The sequence below is a fragment of the Cebus imitator genome, unplaced genomic scaffold (assembly GCF_001604975.1).
Source record: "Cebus imitator isolate Cc_AM_T3 unplaced genomic scaffold, Cebus_imitator-1.0 Scaffold214, whole genome shotgun sequence".
In the NCBI taxonomy this organism is placed as follows: domain Eukaryota; kingdom Metazoa; phylum Chordata; class Mammalia; order Primates; family Cebidae; genus Cebus; species Cebus imitator.
Window position 1 is genome coordinate 3,176,393 of NW_016107529.1, and position 19,598 is coordinate 3,195,990.

The window sequence follows — 19,598 nt, forward strand, 5'->3', positions numbered from 1 at the left end:
ACTCAGGAGGCTGAGGCAGGAGAATTGCCTGAACCCAGGAGGCGGAGGTTGCGGTGAGCCAAGATTGCGCCATTGTACTCCAGCCTGGGTAACAAGAGCGAAAACTCCGTCTCAAAAAAAAAGAACTTATCCATGTAACCAAAAACCACCTGTTTTTCCAAAACTATTGAAATAAAATTAAACAATGAAAAACTGCTTTTAAAAATGACTGTTAAAATGTGGCAAAAAGCCACAGGAACTACTGAAATCCAAAACTGGATAGCAATGCAGGTTTGGGAAGTTATCTTCTACAGCAGTGATCCCCAAATAACAACTCGGTATATTGGAATCATCCGAAGAGCATTTCCAAACACAGATTCCTAGGACCAGTGCTTGGAATCTGACTCAATAGCTGTGGGAAGACGCCTAGAAATCTGTATTTTGGGAAAGCTCCCCGATAATTCTGTGACATAGGTTTTTCAACTACTGCTCTAACTTTTTTGAGTAAGACCCACACACTTTACATTATGTGAAGTATTTCAATTTGCTCTGTGGGTAATGTCCCTGATCACCTCTTTTTGATGTTTTCCGGTTTCAGAATCATGGATGGCACCACTGAAGATCTCCGTCCCCCCCTGATAGGGGTAAGGGTTCTCTCGTCTCTAATGTCTATGGTTTTCAAAGCTGGAATTCGGGTTCTCAGGATCATGCAACGTTCAGGTGAAGCCTTCTTGTCATCCTCAGTATAAGAGAGTCCATTCTCTCTGGTTTTCTCTGGGGCTTTCAGAGCCTGAGACAAGGTCTGAAGTTTATCAGGCTGAGATCTCTTAGAAGGTGAGGTGATCTCAGAGAAGGCCATTTTCCGTTTTGTTCTTCCTGGAGAATCCAAGGAGGCACATGAAGCCTGCTGGGACATCCAAGAGTCACCTAAGCCCAAGAGAAATCACCACATACAATGTGTAAATTTTTTACCTAACAATATACAAACCCCCAATCTCATTACAGCCAAATCCAGCCAATAAGTTATACATAAGATATGAGTTATGTATATTTTTAATAATTCCAGGCTTTCTTTCTCCAGCTCAGGTAGCTCTAATAATTTTCCATCTCTCACCTAAATTTTAGGAGTGATTTTTCTAGTTAGAACCATAAGTCAACTTTTTTTTTTTTTGGAGACAGAATTTTGCTCTTGTTGCCCAGGCTGGAGTGCAATGGCATAATCTCAGCTCATCGCAATCTCTGCCTCATGGGCTCAAGTGATTCTCCTGCCTCAGCCTCCTCAGTAGCTGGGATTACAGGCATTTGCCACCACACCCAGCTAATTGTGTATTTTCAGTAGATGGGATTTCTCCATGTTGGTCAGGCTGGTCTTGAACTCCCAACCTCAGGTGATCTGCCCACCTCAGCCTCCCAAAGAGCTAGGATTACAGGTGTGAGCCACCACGCCTGGCTCCGTAAGTCAACTTTTAAGTCAGCTTTTGTAGATAAATGGAGTAAGTGTTCTCTCGGCTCTAACAGGTTTCCCTGAAATAACCTATCAGAACAGTGGGTCTTGCCGGGTGTGGTGGCTCACGCCTGTAATCCCAGCACTTTGGGAGGCTGAGGCGGGTGGATCACGAGGTCAAGGGATCGAGACCATCCTGGTCAACATGGTGAAACCCCGTCTCTACTAAAACTACAAAAAATTAGCTGGGCATGGTGGTGCGTGCCTGTAGTCCCAGCTACTCAGGAGGCTGAGGCAGGAGAATTGCCTGAACCCAGGAGGCGGAGGTTGCGGTGAGCCGAGATCGCGCCATTGCACTCCAGCCTGGGTAACAAGAGCGAAACTCCACTAAAAAAAAAAAAAAAAAAAAAAAAGAACAGTGGGTCTCAATCAGGGGTGACATTACACACCGTCAACCCTAACTCAATGACATGTGAAGAAATTTATACTAGAGATGCCATCAAGTAACAATGAGGCCTAGATTTTTTCTTAACCTAGATTATATTCTGCCAATGGAGAGAAGAGGGGTTCCTGGGGGCAATCCACTGGGTTCTGTGAATACAAAAACCATGTGGAATTGCTCCTTCCTCATGAGGACCGCAGCACCAAGGAACCCAGCTGTTCATTCACAGATACCAGCTCAGCAGTTAAAACGGCAGGCGTGTGCCAGCGGGAAGGGGAAACAAAAGCTGAATGAGGCTCAACCCTGGTTCCAATGCATAAAACACTCTAGTCTAACAGATGATATACATGACTGCTTATTTTATTACATAAAGTGAAATAAATGTCTGGAAGTACCTGAGTGCTCATAAAGATGGCTTTTGAAATACATCTTGAAAAAAAGGTAAAATTTCAACAGAGTTGAAAGGGGAAGGAGAAGGCACATATGAGGGCATAAAGGAAAAAAAGACGATCCCCCTCATTTCTGTTATTGAGACAGAGTCTCACTCTGTTGCCGAGGCTGGAGTGCAATAGCACGATCTCAGCTCACTGCAACCTCCGCCTCCGAGGTTCAAGTGATTCTCTTGCCTCAGCCTCCTGAGTAGCTGGGATTACAGGCGTGTGCCACACGCCCAGCTAATTTTTTGCATCTTTAGTAGAGACAGGATTTCACAATGTTGACCAGGCTAGTCTTGAAAGCCTAACCTTGGGTGATCCACCCGCCTTGGCCTCCAAAAGTGCTGGTATTATAAGCGTGAGCCACTGCGCCCAGCCCATCCCTTCATTTCTGAAGGTGATATTACAGATTAGTTAATATCTTTGCTGCATTTTCTAAATGTTTTATACATTTATATTTAGCTCCTAAAACAACGGTATACTAAAGAGCTATCAAGAATACAAGTAACTTATACTTGAAGATCTTGGCACCTACACAAAAAATTCAAAAAGGATGAATGACATAAAAAGATGAGGATGAGCTCTCAGAATGGCTGTGGAGGGAGTTTCGGATACACTGTAAGGGGAAAAAGCAAGCTGGAAAAGAGTATATTCAGTATGCTATCCTATTGGGTAAGAAAGAATAAAAAATAAAAATATATATGCATATCTGTATATAGGTATACATATATGTATACGTATCTGCTGATTTTTCCAAAACCAAAAATAGGAAAGATAAACCAGAAAGGAAAACAATGAATTAACATACAGAGGCCGGGCGCAGTGGCTCATGCCTGTAATCCCAGCACTCTGAGAGGCCGAGGCAGATTACGAGGTCAGGAGTTTGAGACCAGCTTGGGCAATATGGCGAGACCCTCTTGCTATGAAAAATTAAAATAAAATTAGCCAGGCATAGTGGTGCGCACTTGTAGTCCCAGCTACTTGGGAGACTGAGGCAGGAGAATCACTTGAGCCCAGGAGGTCAAGGCTACATACAGTGAGCCGTGATTGTGCCACTGCAGTCCAACCTGAGTAACACCACAAGACTCTGTCTCAAAAAACAAAAACAAAAACAAACCAGAAAATAGAGCCAAATGCAGTGGTGTGCCCCTGTAGTCCCAGCTACCGGGGAGGCTGAGGCAGGAGGATCACATGAGCTTGATCACTAGAGTTAGAGAGTATAGCAGACTATGATCACTAATTCAATATGGTCCCTCAAATTAACATTTTATCACATAATCCTTTAGCCCTAGTATTACCCACTGTGGTCCATTCCACAACTTACTGGCAAGCTCCAGCCTCTTCCTCGCTCTTGGGGTGACAGGATGGGTAGGAGTTTGGCGAGATTTGGAGGCAGAGTGCCTTGATTCAATCCTTTTGGCCACATGTTCTGCTGGGGTCCAAGCAGGGCTTTCCGCACTCTTATTCTTGGCTCCCACGGGCTTCTGGCACTTGGCTGCACCCTCTTGTGGTTTAGTCAACTCTGCAAATAGTTCTGGGGACAGTGGCCTGAACTTCTTTTCATTCCAGGATAGTTTCACAAAGAGTGTCTTCTCGTTTTTCAGATCCGTTGGTACCACATCATTTGGGGGTAAAAGTATCACCTGAATTTAGGAAGTACAGGTGAGTAGGAAGAGATGAGCCCCAAAAGAGCCAAGGAGTATTCCATCAGAGCTACAATTAAAAACAATTGAGTCTACATCTGTACCTGAAATGTTATCTTTCCAATCTAAAGCGGCATAGACATGGCATAGCATATTGCTAGAAAAACACATAAGAATAATGAACATTTACTGAGTATTTACTCATTTAATCATTAATGGCTTTAAAAACAGCAATGAAATATATAAATTATTCCTTTCATTTCACCTTTAAAATGTTTATTGGCTTCACTTCTTAATTCCTATTACTGTTACCCTAGTTCAAATATGCATCATCTCACTCCTGGGTTACTTTTACAAATTCCTCCTAGCTGGTATCTTATACCCTACATTGCTTTCTTTTCCAGTCCCTTTTCCAGTTTCCCCACAAACTTATCTAGACATGCTCTCCTGCTCAACAGTCAGTAATGGCTCCCACTGTAGCACGACCAAATTACTTAAACTAGTTTTTCAATGCCTTCTAAAATCTGGCCTCATTTTACTACAGAGTGCTCAATACTACTGCCTCACACTCCTTCAGCTTTCTCTCCTTCACTCATTTAGCTCAGAGATAAATTATGATAATCATGGCAGAGGAGAGTCTCAGCCCTAATGCTCAATGAACCACATAACCAGCATACAACTATACCTCACACCACAATCTAATCCCATGTTGGGGAACCTGAAGTCACTTCAGGAAAAACCCATAGTCTCCTAACCAGTGACCTACTTCAGCGTACAAACCGGCCGCTCATTAGCACCTGATTTATTATAAAATCCTGTCACACAAATTTGTCTGCATCAACTAGCACTCTCTGTACTGATTTACTCATGGTGAATTCCTTGTTTAAGCCAGCATATTCAGCCTCACAATGCTTTATGCATGCCACAGTCATAGCTAAATATAACATCCCCTTGAGATACATCTTCTAATTCCTGCTCATTCCTTGGTCACAACCCAAATGTCACTTCCTGCAGGAGGCTCCTAACACATAATATGTGCTCTCAATAAATATTTGAGATGAAGCAGACAGGCAAGCACAGAAGATGACAGGAAATAATGCATTTCCCATGGGGTAAATTAAAGCCAGTAATATTTCTGGGGTCATGCAGTTCAGGAGGCAGACATAAATAAGCTTCAAGGTAGAACCAAGGATTGTGGCATCACCTACCTGAACAGGGCCAATGATGGTCTCAGCATTAATGCTGCTGTTGCAGGCAGGGTAATCATACCAGAATATTTCCTGTGCAGCAGGCTTCCGGCCCAACAAATGCTGTTTACGGACAGGGATTTCACGGAATCGGACAAACCAATGTACCCGAGCACGTTTCTTAGGAGGATCAGAATCTAGGAGGAATTTGGTGGAAAGGGAAAGGTTAAGACAACTCAAGGACATTTTACTGAGCAATTACTGTGTGCCAGACACCGTACTTAGCCCTTGACATGTGTGGTTTTTTTGTTTTTGTTTTGAGAGAGTCTCTGTCACCCAGGCTGGCGTGCAGTGGCCAGATCTTGGCTCACTGAAACCTCTCTGCCTCCTGGGTTTAAGCAATTTTGCCGCCTCAGTCTCCTGAGTAGCTGGGATTATACGCATGTGCCACCATACCCAGCTAATTTTTGTATTTTTAGTAGAGGCAGGGTTTCACCATATTGGCCAGGCTGGTCTCGAACTCCTGACCTCACATGATCTGCCTACCTTGGCCTCCACAAAGTGCTGGAATTACAGGCAGGAGCCACCACATCTGGCCAACATGTGTTACCTTTTTTTTTTTTTTGAGACAAAGTCTTGCTCTGTCCCCCAGGCTGGAGTGCAGTGGCACTCACTGCAACCTTTGTCTCACTGGTTCAGGAGATTCTCCTTGCTCAACCTCCCGAGTAGCTGGGACCACAGGCCTGTGCCACCATGCCTGGCTAATTTTTCTATTTTTAGTAGACGGGGTTTACCATATTGGCCAGGCTCATCTTGAACTCTTGACCTCACATGATCCACCTGCCTTGGCCTCTCGAAGTGCTGGGATTACAGACGTGAGCCACTGTGCCTGGCCCAACATGTGTTATACAAGGTAGATACTACAGCTATCCCCCCTTTCAGGCAACAAAATCAAGTGATGGGAAACTTAAAGAATTTGTCAAAGGTCATATGACCAACTGCAGCAATCAAATTCCAGCCCACACACCTGCTCTTTTGGGGTTGCTCCATTTTCTAATGGTGCTATCACCCAGCAAAGGAATGACAAAAAGACCTCTGAGAGGAGCTACTCTAAACACAGGCACTGAACAAAATAAAAATCATAGCAAGAATTACAGCATCAGGCCAGGCATGGTGGCTCACGTCTGTAATCCTAGCATTTTGGGAGGCTGAAGCGGGCAGATCACTTGAGGCCAGGAATTTGAGACCAGCCTGGCCAACATGGTAAGACACCATGTCTACTAAAAATAAAAAAATAGCCAGGCGTGGTGCCAGGTGCCTGTCATCCAAGCTACTCAGGAGGCTGAGGCAGGAGAATTGCTTGAACCTAGGAGGCGAAGGTTGCATGAGCCAAGAGCACACCACTGCACTTCAGCCTATGCACCAGAGTGAGATTCTGTCTCCAAAAAAAAAAAAGAAAATTACAGCATCAACCACTGAGATGACTTTTGGCAAATGCATGCTTGTAATCTTCAGCTTTATCATTACAGTATAAAATTAGTGTCACTCCATACCAGCATTAGCTCCAACCAAAAGGACACTCATTAGTGTCATCATCATCATCATCATCATCATCCCTTTTTAGCTTTCTTCAGAGAAAGACTAAAGCTATCCAATGGAGCACCAAGAGGGATTCTAGAATCCATACACCAAAGCCCATAATTCTGATGTGCTGCCCCTACTGGACATTAGTTTTATGAGGTTTTCCCCCATACTTCAAAGTATGTTAAAGAAAAAGTATGTCAAAGATCTTCCTTATCTGTGTGCAGTAGTCTGCCCTTATCTGCTGAGGGTATGTGTCAAGACCAGTAGATGCCTGAACCTGCAGATACTACCACTAACTCTGTATATGCTATGCTTTTTTCTACACATATATACTATACAGCATGGATACACTGGACAAAGGGATGACTCACAACCCAGTTGGGACAGCATGAGACTTCACCACATTACTTGGAATGGCGCAAAATTTAAAGCGTATGACTTGTTTATTTCTGGAATCTTCCATTTAATATTTTTGAATTGCGGTTAACGTCACAACTGAAATCGCAGAAAGTGAAACCACAGATAAGGGGGACTATAGTCAAGTAAAACATCTTTATCCACTCAGTCTATCAGTTCCTTCTCTTGGGCATACAGACTACCACAGGATTACCTAATCACCAACCCATTCTTTTGTCTCTTGAATGAGGCAGTTTTGCAGTTTCAAATTGCTGTCTTCCTAATCCTCCTTGTGAAGCTCTGCCCCGCTCCCATATTTCTGTGTTTTCCTCTTGTTTTGCAGACGGTTACAAATTCAACAAATCAGCTACGGCTTTGGATGTGGGCTTGTAGGCTCTAGTTGATGCCACCTTCCCTTTTGCTCCCCCAGCCTAGGGGCGGTAGTGGCTTCCTGCGCTTACTTATCCCTGGGAAACGTCATCTTTTCTTCCAGCCTTTCCAACACTAACACACAAGTTCCTCTGGGTAAAACACCTTAAGTGTTTTTGTTTTCCCTAATTGAAACACCAGCTGCTATACTTTCCAAATCCAACTTACCTCTTCATTTGTAACAAAGTAGCATTTGCAAAATTTATTACTAACCCTCATGCCAAAATTAAAGCACACATCTCTATGACAGTGCAAATTACCTGTTTTTTCCTTTTCCCTTACTCCTAAATTCATCCATTCTCTCCAGCCCCCCCAATTCTGCTTTAATAGCCATACTTACTCCCCAAAATAATGAAAAAGCTAAATTATTGAGCCTTCCAATTCCATTTTACTCAATACTGCTTTGGTGAGTAAAGAAGTTTTCCAGATGGAAGAAGGTGCAGCTAGCTCTTACTGAGGTGATCCCACCTCAGTCTAATGTGCCCTGCAAGCTCCTGTGAACAAAAGAACCCACAATCTCCCCATCTCCCAATCATTCATGACAAGGAAAGGTTAATTATTCCATCCCAAACTCACCATCTTCGAACAACTCAAGCAATTTAGCAACAAATGGGTTTTCATCATCATCCCCTTTAATCAACACAAACTGTCCAACCTGGATGTTAATCTCGGTGGAACAACCTTCTGTTTTCACACACATTTCTCTAGGAAGTAACAGAGCAGCATATTAGGAAATAAAGTAGGTCAAGCTCTTCAGCCCCCTAGGCACAAAGGAGAGGGCTCTCTAAACTCCTGATTTCTTTCTGCTGACCAACTCGCCTACTGGGAAACCAATTCACCCAGTTATACATAAGAATAGCCAAAATGGGTTGAATGAATTGTTTCAGCTGAGTAATGAATCCAACTATCTTATTATGAACCCTAATTCCTCCCAGTTATTGACAAGAACAACAAATGCTTCCCAAGGCTGCCAAGCTGCCCAATAACAATGTCAAATTGTCAGAGATCTCCAGAGCTGGGAAAGATATAGTAACAACATCTATCATCTCGTTATCATGAAGCGTTATATAGAACTCACCTTAAATTGACATGACACTATCCTACATATGAAATTTTATGAACCTGTCATAATTTTTTGCCCCATCACTAACTGCTATATCTATCCCACTATTTTCTTGCATCAGACAAAACCCCTCTTTACAATCAGTTCTAACCTCTTGTTCATTCATTGTCAATCTGTAGCAGTTAGAACAGGCTAGTTACAAGTTGACTGTTTAGCTTGAGAAGCTCCATTTCCAGGACAACCAAAGGACCTCATCACTCACCTATAGGTTTGGTAGCACAGTTTTCGATCCAACAACGGCCTGCCAACCCATGAATAAGTTTTTCTGGTCTTCAGCCTTGTGGGGTAGTGTGCCATGGCTCCTGTAGAAGAGTCCTAACTCTGAATTACCACGATAAATATTTGGTATTTATCTGACAGATTCTAAGACATACATAGTCAGTCCCTACCTTCAAATGAGTTCAGACTTATTTTCTGCCCCTGCTACACTCCCATACATTTTAGACTAAGAAAACATTTTATTTGAAGTCATGGTCTATGAAGATTACACATAGGCAATTTAACATCATCTGCGTACATCTTGTACTATGCCTTATCTCTTCCCACCCAGGAAAACAGAAAGGTCAATTCCTAAGAAATGAAACTATAACATTTAGAAATACTTAGAATAAGGCACAACAATAGGTGTAAAACATCTAACAAAGTGAAATTAAAAGAGTGATACAGGGGTTGCAAGTGTCTTCATGACACTTATAAAATGCACACAGGGATAAATGAGAAATACAAAGGCTGGGCGCAGTGGCTCACCTGAGGTCAGGAGTTCGAGACCAGCCTGGGCAACATGGTGAAGCCACATTTCTAGTAAAAATACAAAAATTAGGTGGGTGAGGTGGCAGGCACCTGTAATCCCAGCTACTCAGCAGGCTGAGGCAGGAAAATTGCTTGAACCCAGGAGGCAGAGGTTGCAGTGAGCTGAGATTGTGCCACTGCACTCCAGCCTAGGCAACAAGAGTGAAACCCCACCTCAGGGCGGGCGGGGGAAAGAAATGCAAAAAAATTAAAAGTAAAATATAAATGTAGTAAAGGACAATGAATATTGCAAAGAGCGTAGTGAATCTACTGGAAGTTAGAAGATTAGGTATTCTGGCTGTTCAGGGAGGATGGGCTCCCATAGGGGTTTCCTGAGTTGAATGTTGAATAATTAGTAGATATTGATAAGACAGAATGAATTCCAATGAATGTAAGGAGGCAAAGACATGCAAGTAGAATTTGCAGAAATGGCAATGGGTTTTATCAAGTGTGTCACTGCACTTACATTAAAAAAAATTACCAGTGTTACTAACCTGTACTGCCTTGGCAGTTGGAAGGGGTATTTTTTTCTTTGCAGCTGACGGGTACTAGATATAAAGAATAGCTGAAAAGAAATGCTTGTATTAAAATATGTAGAAAAAAGACACTTTTACTGATGAAAACAAAAATGTTAAGTCCAAACAATCCTGATATAATTATTCAGAATTACTGAAAAACAATAGAATTAGAATAACATATCAACATCCAAATTAAACAAGCTCATTTTCTAAAGGTCAGTGGCATTATGTCCTACATTCTATTTGGGAACATTTTGACCTATTACATTTTTGGCTTTTAATAAAGGTATTTTTAAAGTAAACTTTGAGAAAATTCATAGCAAAAGCAAAAGATATTGAACTTTAGAAAATAAACTGCTTAGAAAAGATGCAATTTACAGCATATTACTATTGTGAAAGGAAAATAAATCTCGGGACCCCAAAATCACTAAGCCAAAAGGAAAAGTCAAGCTGTAACTGTGTCAGGCAAACCTGTTTTCCATTTTATTCCCAAATAAGATAGCTACAAAGATTTAAAAGAAAAACAACAACTACATACCTCCCTCACAATTTGCTCACAAATTCAAGATCTTTACCCTAAAACAGTTCTATTAAATTTCATCCTGGCAATGAAAATGAATAGCTTATCTTCACAGGTGCGGGAAGAGAGAGAGGACAGAGGACAGACAAAACTCAAAGTCATCCCTCAGCTTACCTGAGACAAATACATAGCCAATTGCTTCCTCTGCCCTATTGTTTATGTAAAAATGCAGATTCACTGAGTCAGACTAAGGCAAGCTTGTCCAACATATAGCCCAGGACAGCTTTGAACGTGTCCCAGCACAAATTCGTCAACTTTCTTAAAACACTATGAGATTTTTTCTTTTTGCTTTTTTTTTTTTTTTAAGCTCATCAGTTACCATTATTGTCAGTGTATTTATTTATTTATTTTTTTGGAGACAAAGTTTTGCTCTTGTTGCCCACGCTAGACTGCAGTGGTGTGATCTCGGCTCACTGCAACCTCCGCCTCCTGGGTTCAAGCGATTCTCCTGCCTCAGTCACCCAAGCATCTGGAATTACAGATACCTGCCACCACACCCAGCTAATTTTGGTATTTTTGGTAGAGATGGGGTTTCACCACGTTGGACAGGCTGGTCTTGAACTCTTGACCTCAGGTGTTCCACCCGCCTTGGCCTCCCAAAGTACTGGGATTACAGGGGTGAGCCACTGTGTCCTACCTAGTGTCAGTGTATTTCATGGAAGAAGAAAATTCTTCTTCTTCCAGTGTGGCCCAGGGAAGCCAAAAGATGAGATACCCTCGGACAAAGGCATAAGTGATTACTCTTCTACCCTGCTCTCACATGTAAATTGTGTATTCAGCGAAAGGCTGATCAAAGATCCAAAGAAATGCAAACTTTTGTCTCTTATCTACCTGTGACCTGGAAGCCCCACTTCAAGTTGGACAGAACCAATGTACAACCTTCTGGACAGAACCAATGTACAACTTACACATATGGATTGATGTCTCATGTCTCTCTAAAATTTTATAAAACCAAGCTGTGCCCTGACCACCTGAGGCATGTGTCATTGGCACTTCCTGAGGCTGTGTCATGGGCACATTCTTATCCTTTGCAAAATAAACTTTTTACATTGATTGAGGCCAGGCATGGTAGCTTATGCCTATATTCCCAGCACTTTGGGAGGTCAAGGCAGGTGGATCCCTTGAGCTCAGGAGTTTGAACCAGCCTGGGCAACATGGAAAAATCCTGTCTCTACAAAAAAATACAAAACTTACCCAGGCCTGGTAGCACACTGGGAGGATCGTTTGAGCCCAGGAGGCGGAGGTTGCAGTGAGCCAAGATGACACCACTGCACTCCAGCCTGGGTGACAGAGTGAGACACTGTCTTAAAAAATAAACAGAAACACTATCTCAGATACTTTTGGGTTCACACTATTAAAATCAATCTAATTTTATTTTATTATTATTTTTTTTTGAGACAGTTTTGCTCTTGTCGCTCAGGCTAGAGTGCAATGGCACAATCTTGGCTCACTGTAACCTTCACCTCCGAGGTTCAAGCAATTCTCCTGCCTTGGCTTCCTGAGTAGCTGGAATTACAGGTACCTGCCACCACACCCAGCTAATTTTTTGTAATTTTAGTAGAGATGGGGTTTCACCATGTTGGCCAGGCTGGTATTGAATGCCTGACCTCTGGAGACCACCCCCCTCGGCCTCCCAAAGTACTGGGATTACAGGTGTGGGCCACCGCACACAGCCTCAATCTAATTTTAATTAAGTACAGTGTAGAAATGAACAAATAGCAAACATTAACGAATAAAAGCAAGTAGAAGACTTGTGCTCAAGTAAAAACTAAATGTGGATTCATAAGATCCAAATATCTTTCAGTAAAAATCAGAAAAAGTGTTTGAATCTAAATGTTTGGGTTGGCATGGTGGTTCACACCTATAGTCCCAACAGTTTGAGAGGCCGAAGCAGGAGGATCGCTTGAGGCCAAGAGTTTGAGACCAACTGGGCAACAGCATTTTTCCCCCATCTCTATGGAAAAAAAAAGTAAGTCAGCCTGGTGCTGTGGTGTGCACCTGTAGTCCCAGCTACTGGGGAGGATCCCATGTTTCCAGGAGTTCGAGGCTGCAGTGAGGCTTGATTATGCCACTGTACTCCAGCCTGGGCTAAAGAGTGAGACACTGCCTCAAAAAAATATGGTCTGGATTTAAAGGAATTGAGGACAGTTTTGTTTTTCGTTTTGAGACAGGGCTCTTTTGCCCAGGTTGGAGTGCAGTGGCACAATTATGGCTCACTGCAGCCTCAAACTCTTTGGCTCAAGCAATTCTTCCACCTCAGCCTCTTCAGTAGCTGGGACTACAGGCACACACCACCATGTATGACTAAATTTTCGTATTTTTTTGTAGAGAAGGGATTTCACTGTGTTGGCCAGCCTGGTCTCAAACTCCTATTCAAATGATCCACCAACCTCAGCCTCCCAAATGACTGGGGTTACAGGTGTGAGCCACCATGTCCAGCGAAACAAATTTTTAAATAATAAACAAAATGTTCAAGGAAATACATACACTAACATACCTTCAATAAATGTTCCTTTTAATGGGCAATGTGGCATGGAACTGTCAGAGGTAAACTTGGAAGTTTTTGCCTTTTCCACAATCAGGCAGTATATGCTATTGGGATACAGACAAAAAAGTAAATCACAATACCCACTAAGCCCTTTTGTTTAAAAAAAAAAAATGGGGACATATCACTAAGAATACCTTGCAGCAAACTGGTATCTCCCAGCAAACTTTCTACAATTCTTGAATAATCTACCTGTAGGATAAATGGCCTTGTCTTTTTTTTGGGGGGTGGGGTGGGGGGGATGGAGTATCACTCTGTGCCCAGACTGGAGTGCAACAGCACGATCTTGGCTAACTGCAACCTCCACCTCCCAGGTTCAAGTGACGTCCTGCCTCAGTCTTCCGAGTAGTTGGGATTACAGGCGCCCGCCACGATGCCCAACTACTTTTTGTATTTTTAGTGGAGATAGGGTTTCACCAGGTTGGCCAGTCTGGTCTTGAACTCCTGACCTCATGTGATCCACATTCCTTGGCCTCCCCAAGTGCTGGAATTACAGGTGTGAGCCACTGCACTCGGCTCCCTTATTTGTCATTTTGACTTTGACATCTTATTTCACTGGCTTAATAATCTAATTCTTTCAAACCAAGAACTGGCATACAAAAAGGACTGTTTTCATACCTGTAAGGTTCTCATTTATACCTAAGGGCATCAAATTCATGCCCTCAGTGCTTTAAATCCAGACCATATTTTAGTTTATTAAGTTCTTCAAAAACTAAGCCAACATAAAATTTTAACATTCCTTTTCTAGGAGACCATGGACTGTGCTCAATGAGACAGGGATATGTATATATGTGTGCAAGGGTGGGCGAGGAGGCAGGGTTCCTGGAAGGAAGGCCCATGACCTGGACCACATAACCTGCGTTGCCTTTATTGCTGTGCTCCAGGCCTGCTTTTCCAAACTTCAGACAAACCAAGGTGGTGAATGCCCTCACTTACTTACACAGTTACTGTTCTCTCTTCCTGTACCTTTGCAGGGATGGCTCAGGTCTCAGCCCCAATGAAACTCCCTCAGAGGCCTTCAATGACATCCAGTAGAAAGTGACCAACCCCTCCTTATGCCACCCCTCAGGGTCACGTTCCATTATACCACCCTATTGTCAAAGCAATAATCATTAAATTATTTTCCTATTTATTGTGCTTCTCACATTAGAATGTTATCTTCCAAAGGAGCAGGAGCCTTGGAACCTTGTCGAGCTTGTTCATAACTGCATCCCCAGGGCCTAGGTCAGGATTTGGCACATAATAAGTAAATGAACAACTGGATGAATGAACTGGTTTTATTTTTATTTTTATTTTTTTTTTGAGACGGAGTTTCGCTCTTGTTACCCAGGCTGGAGTGCAATGGCGCGATCTCGGCTCACCGCAACCTCCGCCTCCTGGGTTCAGGCAATTCTCCTGCCTCAGCCTCCTGAGTAGCTGGGATTACAGGCACGCACCACCATGCCCAGCTAATTTTTTGTAGCTTTAGTAGAGATGGGGTTTCACCATGTTGACCAGGATGGTCTCGATCTCTTGACCTTGTGATCCACCCGCCTCGGCCTCCCAAAGTGCTGGGATTACAGGCTTGAGCCACCGCGCCCGGCATGAACTGGTTTTAAAAATCATCAAGATAATACCAAGTGTGGTGAGAATGTAGAGCAGCCACAACTCTCATTCAATGCCAGGGGGCATGTACACTGGTACAACCACTTTAGATAATTGGCAGTATCTACTAAAGCTGAACATATGCATACCCTATGACCCAGAAATTCCAACACAATAGATCTGACAGAAATACATATATATCATCAAAGACATGAACCAGAATATTCATGCAGCACTATACAGCAACAAAGTCAGACCAACTACAACTGCACATGACAATGTGGGGAAAATATCCCAAAATGATACTGAGCTAAAGAAACTAGACACCAAAAGAATATATACATTGATTCCATTTGTATAAAGTTTAAAAAAAGGCAAAAGTAATCCATGTTTTTAGAATTCACAATAGCTTAATCCCAGCAGTTTGGGAGGCTTGCTTGAGGCCGGAGTTGGAGAAATCCCAATAGAAGGTAACCTGGGTAGATGAAAGGGGACACACCAGGGAGGAGAGTGCTGCTGGGATGTTGGTCATGCTTTGTTTCTTGAAACTGGGTGCTGGTTACATGAGCATGTTTTCTTTAACAACAACAAAAAAAAGTTCAAAAAATTAATCAGGAGTCCTTCTGAAGAGACAGCATAGGAGATCACAGCAGATGTCAGGCATCTTGCGTGTTACTCCACTTTCTTACCCTCCACCCAGCTTAATAATAACTATTTGCTAAATGAAAAGTAGATGTTATTTATCACTTTAAGGTGACAAGCTGATAACTTGTCCTAACTTATACAGGACGGCACAGCCTTAACTCAAACCCCAAACAGCCAGATTCCACTAACTGTGCTCTTAACTACTTCACCTTATGACCCTGTGTGAAACTGGATAATGTTAATATGTAACTGAGAACTTGTGTTTGGTGTACTTATTACAATAAATCAGGCTTCCCAGCCACCGACTGAGCATTGTGGATTGGGCCTCAGTTTGCTTACCCACAAAATGGAGAGAATAGAATCTTCCTTTTATTCAACCAATGTTTATTAAGTACCTATCCTGTGCCAGGTACTATTTTAGGATAATGGAAGATTAAGTGAGAAAATACAAAATGATAAATCCACTTTCCCACTACCGAAATCTCTTGTGTTTATTTGTAAGGTACAGTGGTTTTTTTCTTTTTCTTTTTTTTGAGATGGAGTCTCCCTCTGCCACTCAGGCTGGAGTGCAGTGGCATGATCTCGGCTCACTGCAACCTCTGCCTCCCGGGTTGAACGATTCTCCTAACTCAGCCTCCAGAGTAGCTGGGACTACAGGTGTGCGCCACCAGGGCCCGGCTAATTTTTTGTATTTTAGTAAGGACTGAGTTTCACCATGTTGTCCAGGCTGATCTCGAACTCCTAAACTCAGGCAATTCACCCGCCTCGGCCTCCCAAAGTGCTAGGATTACAGGCGTGAGCCACCGCGCCTGGCTGGTACAGTGGTTTTAATGAATATTATGGAACTCACATAAAATTCAAGCAAAATTTTGCATTCAATTTCGGCGTATTCACAAACCTTCTAAAGTCCACATATTGTCCTCCATTACAGTTAAAAACTGTTGCATAAGGACTGAAACCATTATGTCACATTGGAAACTCCTTTGGTATTTCCAGCCCACCTAATACAGCAGGGAAGAGGGTACTATAATTCATGTGTTACGGACAACTAGAATCGTATTTAATCATTACAGTTTCACAAGCAGACCACGATAGGAACGGTTTTTCCAATTGTCACAGCAGAAGACCCTTCAATTCCGAGGTTAGACAAGAGAGGAAAGGGGGCCACCAGACTTCTCTTCTGAAAAGAAGGTGAATGAGAGCCCAGCAGTCAGGAGGCGCTCATCTGAAAAAAATACCTGGGTAGGAGCCCAGACTGCTTAGTCACGAAAAGCAACCTAAGTAAAACACGTCTCTCTCTGGGAGCAGTTACTACGTCCGAAAAATGGGGTAATAAACTCTGCTCCGCCTTCCACGTAGGGCTTCCAACACTATAGCTCAACGGAGGAAATAAATGGAGTGCTTTACAAATGCAGATAGAGGGAAAGTCATCACCGAGCCTTAAGGCGCGGAGGGCAGGAAAGCTCGTGCTTCTCTGCTGTTGGCTTCCGCCTTCCTCACTGCAAATTCAGTCCCCGGCAGCGCGGGAAGCCTTTTAGGGTTCGGGATGTGGGACAGAGGAACGCTCCTAATAGCTCAGAACAGTGCCTGGCACTGAACAGGCGCTTGGTATATGTCCGCTGAAAGAGTCAATGAGTGGGACTACAGAGAACATCCTCATTTCCGAGGTTCCGGTGCGCCCTCCCCGAGACTGTTGCAGCCCGCGGGACGCCACACTCACCGGACTCCAAAGCTTCTTCGGGCTGGCCGCAAGCCTTCTGCTTCGGGAGCTCCGGGGAATGCAGCACCTCTAACCTAGACCAGCAGGGCTCCTTGTACAGCTACGAGCCGCAAGACAGGTCCAAAGCGTGCGACTCGCTAGAAACGGCAAGAAGGTGGAAGGAGAAAAGAAAATTTCGCGCCAATCGGGTGGCCCCGCCCCCAGGACGTCCCTTCGTTACGTCACCAACTAGCTCGCCCCTCCCCGCCCCGCCCACCTTAGGGAGGTGCATGACTTACATCCGGTAACGTGCAGCAGCCATCGTTGTTGATTCGATCGGCGACGCGGAGCACAGAAGGTCTTTCCGCTGCTGTGTTTCCGGTTTCAAGAGGGTCGCCTAATCTGTGTAGTGAAACTTCTTCCACCTTTCTCCATCCTCTAGGTGTTTTTTTTTTGAACCTGGATGTGACGCATTAAAAGACTCGACGGAAATAGAATCAAAGGCGTTCTAAAATGGCTAACCGTACAGTGAAGGATGCGCATAGCATCCATGGCACCAACCCTCAATATCTGGTGGAGAAGATCATTCGAACGCGAATCTATGAGTCCAAGTACTGGAAAGAGGAGTGCTTTGGACTTACGGGTAAGCGGAAGCGCGCAGAGCCCCTCTCGGCCGATTTGTGGCCCATTTCTTCTGACCGGGCGCCTGTAGGGCTAGCGACTGGCCTCTGGGGTGGTACTGGAACGGAGTATGTCGATCATTCAGAAAAATTCGAGTGCTTAGTCTTGTGTTGAGTCGGGGACACAGATGAATCTGATAAGGTCATATTCTGACGGGTGTCTTCAGTTGGGTTCTGTGAGTTGAGTGCTTAGTCTTGTGTTGAGTCGGGGACACAGATGAATCTGATAAGGTCATATTCTGACGGGTGTCTTCAGTTGGGTTCTGTGAGTTCTTATTTAATGATGGCCGGCTGGGTTGCAAAGTGTTAAGCTCAGGGATCCGAGTATAACTCTTTGTACACAGTGTACTGAAGGTTTTTAAGGACCTAACGTTGATATGCCTGAAACCAAATTCGTGATCTTACTATCCTTAGATTTGGGCCAGTTGCAGTATTTCCACTATCCTGTCCTAATAGAAACATCAGTGCTTCACAGAAGCCTTCCAGGTAGTCTTTTCGATGTGAATTCTGGCTTTAAACCCAAGTCACTTTACCTTTCTTAGCCCTCATTGTCCTTACCTGGAAAAAGAAACATTGCTACAGCTTTCTTCATAACTTGTTGTAAAAGTTGAGTGAGATAATATGAAAAGCTTAGCAGGGTACCTATTTTATTATCCATTCTCAATGCATGTTAGCTGCTGTTCTCATATTAAACTGTTGATGAGTATTTAGGAGAACCAAAGCTTGAACTAACTCTCCACTTCCTACTAGGAAGAGCTTAACTGTAATATGTCACTCTATTTATTTTTGTTTTTTAGCTGAACTTGTAGTTGATAAAGCCATGGAGTTAAGGTTTGTGGGTGGCGTCTATGGTGGCAACATAAAACCAACACCCTTTCTGTGTTTAACCTTGAAGATGCTTCAGATTCAACCTGAAAAGGATATCATTGTAGAGTTTATCAAAAATGAAGATTTCAAGTGAGTGCAATGTTCACTAGCTAATATAAGAGATTTAATTTTGGCTGTTCAAAATTGGGCTTTGGTTAAGAGGGGTGTACACAATGTATCTCATTTTTGCAGAGTTCCACTCCAGATTTTTCCTCTTGAGCCCTTGACTTTGTATTTTTTGTTTGTTTTTTTGTTTTCGAAACAGAGTCTCACTGTGTTGCCCAGCCTGGAGTGCAGTGGAGCTCTCTCGGCTCACTGCAACCTCCTCTTCCTTAGTGATTCTCCTCCCTCAGCCTTCCAAGTAGCTGGGATTACAGGCATGTGCCACCACACCTGGCTCATTTTTGTATTTTTAGTAGAAACAGGTTTCCCCATGTTGGCCAGGCTGGTCTCGAACTCCAGACCTCAGGTGACCTGCCTGCCTTGGCCCCCCAGAGTGCTAGGATAACAGGTATGAGCCACCACACTTGGCCAAGTTTGATTTTATCTGTTCTGATTGTATTAATCTTCTACTGTACTGGCTCAGTCTTGAGAATTTTTCCCCCGAAAAAATGATTTTACAAACTCACTAAGTATATATTAAGCAAAAGTGAGTGCCTAATATGTTGGTAGGCACTGGACATTCAGGAGTGAAAATAAAACAACAAAAGGTGATGGTTAAGAGGTGTTAGATCTGGGTTCACATCCAGATTCTGTTGCTCATTAACTGTGACACTGGAGAAGTTACTTAATTTTCTAAACTTTATTTTGCTTATCTAAAATGGTGACAGTAATGTAAGAGTGAGAGAAGGTCGTGCATGCATATCTCTGAGCACAGCACTTGCTACATGGTAAACACCTAAAAAATGTCAGCTTGGGGCCGGGCGCGGTGGCTCAAGCCTGTAATCCCAGCACTTTGGGAGGCCGAGGCGGGTGGATCACAAGGTCAAGAGATCGAGACCATCCTGGTCAACGTGGTGAAACCCCGTCT

The 19,598-nt window shown here is 43.4% G+C and overlaps 2 protein-coding genes across 8 annotated transcripts in view; one reads left to right on the forward strand and one right to left on the reverse strand.

Moving 5' to 3' along the window:
- The window catches only part of ORC1 (origin recognition complex subunit 1), a 36,841-nt gene extending 19,394 nt beyond the window's left edge, over positions 1 to 17,447 (reverse strand). For 2 of the 6 annotated variants that reach the window (XM_037745816.1, XM_017548802.2), the window contains exons 1-7: positions 13,046 to 13,158; positions 9,945 to 10,015; positions 8,864 to 8,963; positions 8,115 to 8,242; positions 5,151 to 5,326; positions 3,624 to 3,942; positions 552 to 906 (exon numbers count right to left, since the gene is read on the reverse strand). In XM_037745816.1, the coding sequence (XP_037601744.1) occupies positions 552 to 906; positions 3,624 to 3,942; positions 5,151 to 5,326; positions 8,115 to 8,242; positions 8,864 to 8,958 (1,073 nt within the window). In that variant the 5' untranslated portion in view covers positions 8,959 to 8,963; positions 9,945 to 10,015; positions 13,046 to 13,158. Of the gene's footprint in view, positions 1 to 551; positions 907 to 3,623; positions 3,943 to 5,150; positions 5,327 to 8,114; positions 8,243 to 8,863; positions 8,964 to 9,944; positions 10,016 to 13,045; positions 13,159 to 17,042; positions 17,250 to 17,320 lie in introns of those variants that run through there. The other 4 variants (XM_037745813.1, XM_037745812.1, XM_037745814.1 and 1 more) reach the window with 4 other exon arrangements.
- PRPF38A (pre-mRNA processing factor 38A) overlaps positions 17,349 to 19,598 on the forward strand; it is a 14,093-nt gene continuing 11,843 nt past the window's right edge. The window contains exons 1-2 of one of the 2 annotated variants that reach the window (XM_017548805.2): positions 17,349 to 17,664; positions 18,499 to 18,658. In XM_017548805.2, the coding sequence (XP_017404294.1) occupies positions 17,535 to 17,664; positions 18,499 to 18,658 (290 nt within the window). In that variant the 5' untranslated portion in view covers positions 17,349 to 17,534. The remainder of the gene's footprint in view (positions 17,665 to 18,498; positions 18,659 to 19,598) is intronic. The other variant, XM_017548804.2, reaches the window with a different exon arrangement.